The following is a 4,968-nucleotide window of genomic DNA, read 5'->3' as shown; positions in this document are numbered from 1 at the left end:
CCGAAGTTACGGCTCCAAATCCGTCGCGGCTTCTCGTTCAGTTGCAGGGCCGTAGTCGCATAATTGATCCTGTCCGACAAGTGGTGAGGGGTAAGCTTGGGGGAGGTACGCATTCTTGTCCATTTGAAGCGCTTCGAAGTCGTCAGCAGTCTCCTGACGTGTCTTGATGACACTGGGAGGTTGAGTTCCCTCTTCAGTTCCGAAGAACTGCTCCCAGATTAGGATGCTCCGTGTAGTAATCTCCTCCCATCTCGACCCTTCAGGATTGGATTTCCTCTTTTGGAGAATCTTTTCCCATAATTGTCGGGATCTTTCAGGAAATTTCGAAGCACGCATCTCGAGCGTCCTATCCTCCGGGCGATTTCGTTCATGGACACGTCATTTTGTCGATGACATAGGATTGAAACTTTTTCTACTTCACTGAGCGATTGACTTCGACCCATGCTTAAGCAGACCGCGAGAGAACGATTAGGTCAAGCAGGAATCCGTCGGAACTTCATTATCTTCTCAAATTTGAATACGGAGGAAGAAATTCGGCGCGGATTTCGAAGGCGGCCTTATTCCAACGTCCAGCCCGGGAATTGATTATTTTCCGAAATTTCCCTCATTTCGATCTCCCTCATCACTTTATCCCCCTATCATCATTTTGCATACTCAGAAATGCTTGGCTCGACTTCATAAATTCGTCTCGACGGGGGAGATTACGATAAGAGGGAAGCCTGCCGACCTACCTGTCACGAGTCCCTGATCGGCTATTCGAAGAGGACACTGAGTACCCCTTTTTACGGTCGCTTCTCCGGAGATCGCACACTATTTAACTGTGGAGGGGGGGAGTGATCTAGCGTGTGATAGATTCCTTTCTTCGAGATTTGAACTCTACCTGATACTGACTGTTTTTCTCCGCCTCCTCTCCCGTACATGCACGTCTCCGGTGCGCGCATTTATTAGAGACTGTGGGTAATATCGATTTGGGAATATGTACAGACTTTGGGAGCCTCTTTCCACCATACGAACAACCGTATGTGACACTACCCAGCTCCGTGGCCATCGGTGTGCTTCAGAAGAAAGTCGCAATGACAAGGAGAGCGGTCGAAACTCACGAGCCACCGCAACAGATAATCAACAAAATTCGTGCAAGCTCCTCAATTGCGGTCAACGGAAGTCTTGAGGCGAGCGGATCGTTGACGAGGACGATCCAGCGAATTCGGAACCGCACCGGAATGCCCTCGATGTTTTACACTGATCGTCGGGATATTGTCTTCTCCGATGAATAGAGTGTATACGAAAGTGCTCCAAAATGGAAGAACGCTTCGTGCTCGCGGACTCCGGACTGGATGGCCCCAATCGAATCATCATCTTTGGGGGGGAGAGAGTACGGCTGCGTGGATTGGCAGCGTGTCGAAGATTTGCTGTGACGGAACATTTAGTTTAGCTCCAAATCAGTTCTCTCAAGTGTTCGCCATCCTCGCCGAGCGCCACGTCTGCGTGACTCCAATTTGTTTCGCTCTCCTCCCTAATATATCAGAAGAAACCTGTTGGAAGGTACCTTCTGGAATAAGGATATAATATTGTTAGAAATAGGGATTTCAATTAGATAGTGAGGCTCTGAGCCCCTTAGCTTAGAGAACCGATTCCGGGGTTCGCCCAACTCGTGCGTCGGGTGCGGTGAGTTTTCGGTTCCAGAACCCCGACACTTAGTTAGCTAGACGAAGAGGACTCCGGAACCATCAATCAAGCTAGTCCGATCTGAACTCCTTCGTCTGTCTAAGGGGGTTGAACCCTAGGTAATCAAGCATCCTCTCGGAGGATAGCTCTCCCCCTCTATACTAGATCTGTATCTAGGCAGCGCCTAGATAGATTTAAACGACGAACACTGTAACTGAATCCCCGAGCTGCTACTCTGCGTCTTACTGCGTGATCAAAGCCCCTGAGCTAGTTCCGAGCCAAGTTTCCCCAGAACCTGCGTTCGACAGATCCAGGTTTAACACGTAATCAGCACTTTTAGCTCTACAAAACAGAAGTTTTTTAAGATACAACATTCCGGAAGATTGAATCACAACTACGTTCGGTGAGTACCAGTAGTGTAAGACCAGAGACCAGCTATCATTACAGTCAGTAGTCTATGAACGATCCGGTCGAAAGCGAAGGTTTCGCAATTCTTAGTAGAACAAACTCCCCAGATCTTCTTGATCAGTCGTCAGAACGATCCCCAACCGCAAGAATGCTGTCCTCAAAGGTGCTCAGGGTTTTGCCCGCGCAGGCCCGACAATGCTTCCGGTCGATGTCTGGAATCAGTTTCGATCTGACGGATGAACAGCGAGAGATGCAAACCCTGGCAAGAAAATTCGCTCGAGAGGAAATTCTGCCGAAAGCGGCTGACTACGACAAAACTGGAGAGTTCCCATGGGACATCGTGAAGAAAGCTCATGAAGTCGGTCTCATGAATCTCGGCATTCCGCAGAGTATCGGCGGTATGGGCTTGGGAGTTTTACCGTCCTGCATTGTCACTGAGGAACTTGCCTGGGCATGCACTGGTATCTCAACGGTCATTGAAGCCACCGGACTGGGGCAAACTCCCGTCATCCTGTCCGGCAACCCCCAGCAGCAGAAGAAATACTTGGGTCGATGCCTCGAGGAGCCCATCGTAGCTGCTTACTGCGTCACTGAGCCCGGAGCCGGATCCGATGTGTCTGGGATCAAGACTAAGGCAGAGAAGAAAGGAGACAAATGGGTTGTCAACGGACAAAAGATGTGGATCACGAACGGCGGTGTCGCGAGCTGGTACTTCTTGTTGGCCAGAACGAACCCTGGCCCCCAGTGTCCGGCGTCGAAGGCCTTCACAGCCTTCATCGTCGATAGGGACTCAAAGGGTTTGACTCCGGGTCGCAAGGAGATCAATATGGGACAACGGGCGTCGGACACTCGAGGCATCACGTTCGAGGATGTTGAAGTGCCGGAGGAGAATGTACTTCTTAAAGAAGGAGACGGTTTCAAAGTGGCCATGATGACATTTGACAAAACGAGGACACCTGTCGCTGCCGCGGCCACCGGTCTCGCACAGAGAGCGCTCGACGAAGCCAAGAATTACGCCCTTGAGAGGAAGACTTTCGGGAAACCGATCACCGCGCACCAAGCCGTCCAGTTCCTCTTGGCCGACATGGCGATTGGCGTCGAGGCCGCACGTCTCACCTGGCAGCGGGCGGCATGGGAGATCGATCAGGGCCGGAGGAACACCTACTACGCCTCGATTTCGAAGGCTCTGGCCTCCGATGTTGCCAACAAGTGTGCCACGGACGCGGTTCAGATCTTCGGTGGAAACGGATTCAATACTGACTATCCCGTCGAGAAACTGATGAGAGACGCCAAGATCTACCAGATTTACGAAGGAACTTCTCAGATCCAGCGCATGATCGTTGCCAGAGAGATGATGGGAGGAAAGTAGTCAGGCAGATTCCTCTAATAAAATGTCCCGAACGGCGAACATCATGTTACGAGAGCCCTCGTCCGGAATCATAACAATATCTTCCGGTCAATGACCGTAGACATTATTATTCTTATTGACCTTGCAATAAAGAAATGATATGTTTTCAAAAAAAAAAAGATCTTCTTGATCAATTCTCATCACCTACTCCAATAATCACAATGTCTCTGTCCATGTCTTTGTGCCAGAAAATTCTACCGAAGGCATCGCTTTCAGCTCAGATAGCTGGAAGAGAGCCAACCTGACCAATCTCGCAGCCCTGTGCAGAGTCACCTGGCATGAATATGGTCACTGACTATGCTCCGACAGCAACTACAGCTCAAGACCACACGAATGCGTCTGCAAGTTTCGTGGGAAAATGTAGATAGGTAGATATCACATCCTCGAATGCGAGACTCTGAAGCACGAGTCAGTAAGGGCAACAGTAGAGGAGCTATCGGAGCTGAATAGCTCCAGATTGACAATACAAGAAACTCTGACGCCCCCCCCCATCCGGGGCTGTTCTTCCCGAGCTTTGAGTTGATTGATACAGCGAATCCACTCTTTGCATTCAACTTTGACCCTGTTGTAATGACCACGTCACGAGGTGAAGAGAGCTGACTGGCTTCCTTGTCAATCGCGGACGCCAGCAAAGTCAATGACAATGACTACTGGCTTTGGAGAGGGACGCCTACTACGCATACGAATCGAATAGTCTGGAAATTATTCTAAAATACTCTCGAATTTCCCCCCAGGGCTTACGCTCCATAGTCATGAATGGATCGGATTCACCGTATTTGGAGACTTACGCCATGGCATCCCAACTGACTCGCTTTATGAGGCGCGATGGAGGACGACGGCAAGACTATAAAGCAGAAGTCTTCGATGAGTGTCGGCTCTCGGTTGGTTCGTTGGTTCGGCAATCATTGAACCGGTCCCGGTCCCTTAATGGTGTGGTGAACCCGAAGGCGCGGAAATAGAGAGGGAGAATATTCGGTTCGACGGGTAGAGATTTGGGATAAAGTCGCCCTTCCTATTTCGAATTCCATGCTCTGCCTTGACATCCTGTTCACGGACAACCTCTCATGGGATGCTCATCTCTTTACTTTGCTCAACTCGATCGTGTTCAGCCTGCATCGGCTCCGACGCCTCGGGTTCACCCGATCTCATCTAATTCAAAACTACAAGCTCCTATTCATCAGCTCTCTCTCATATGTCATCGTACTCTGGGGCTCTGCTTCCGCTCCCACCCTATCGCGTCTTCGAACCTGTCAGAACACCGCCCGACGAGCAGTTTTCGGTCCCCCTCCTCGCTCTTCGATCTCGGCTTACTTCAGAAAGTATTCTCTCCTCACCCTCCAACAACCCTACTCCTATCGATTGTCTCATCTTGGTTTTCTGGGTCGCTTCGGATACCTCCCCGAATGCCTCCGCCCCTCCCCCGCTCTTTCTCGTCTGGACGCCGACATTCCTCTCTAAGCTTCTCCCTTCCTCCCCTTCGTACTGCC

At 50.6% G+C, this 4,968-nt stretch overlaps 1 protein-coding gene across 1 annotated transcript; it reads left to right on the top strand.

Annotated features, from left to right (window-relative positions):
- The first annotated feature begins 2,197 nt into the window (after positions 1 to 2,197).
- On the top strand, positions 2,198 to 3,442 carry LOC100903969 (probable medium-chain specific acyl-CoA dehydrogenase, mitochondrial). Its single transcript, XM_003739454.1, has one exon. The coding sequence runs from the start codon at positions 2,222 to 2,224 to the stop codon at positions 3,440 to 3,442; it is 1,221 nt and encodes a 406-aa protein (XP_003739502.1). The 5' UTR covers positions 2,198 to 2,221.
- Positions 3,443 to 4,968: the final 1,526 nt, after the last annotated feature.

Source organism: Galendromus occidentalis, unplaced genomic scaffold (assembly GCF_000255335.2).
Source record: "Galendromus occidentalis unplaced genomic scaffold, Mocc_1.1 scf7180000076537, whole genome shotgun sequence".
NCBI lineage: Eukaryota > Metazoa > Arthropoda > Arachnida > Mesostigmata > Phytoseiidae > Galendromus > Galendromus occidentalis.
The sequence above is the reverse complement of the archived record's forward strand: the minus strand, read 5'-3'. Positions and strand labels throughout refer to the sequence as shown.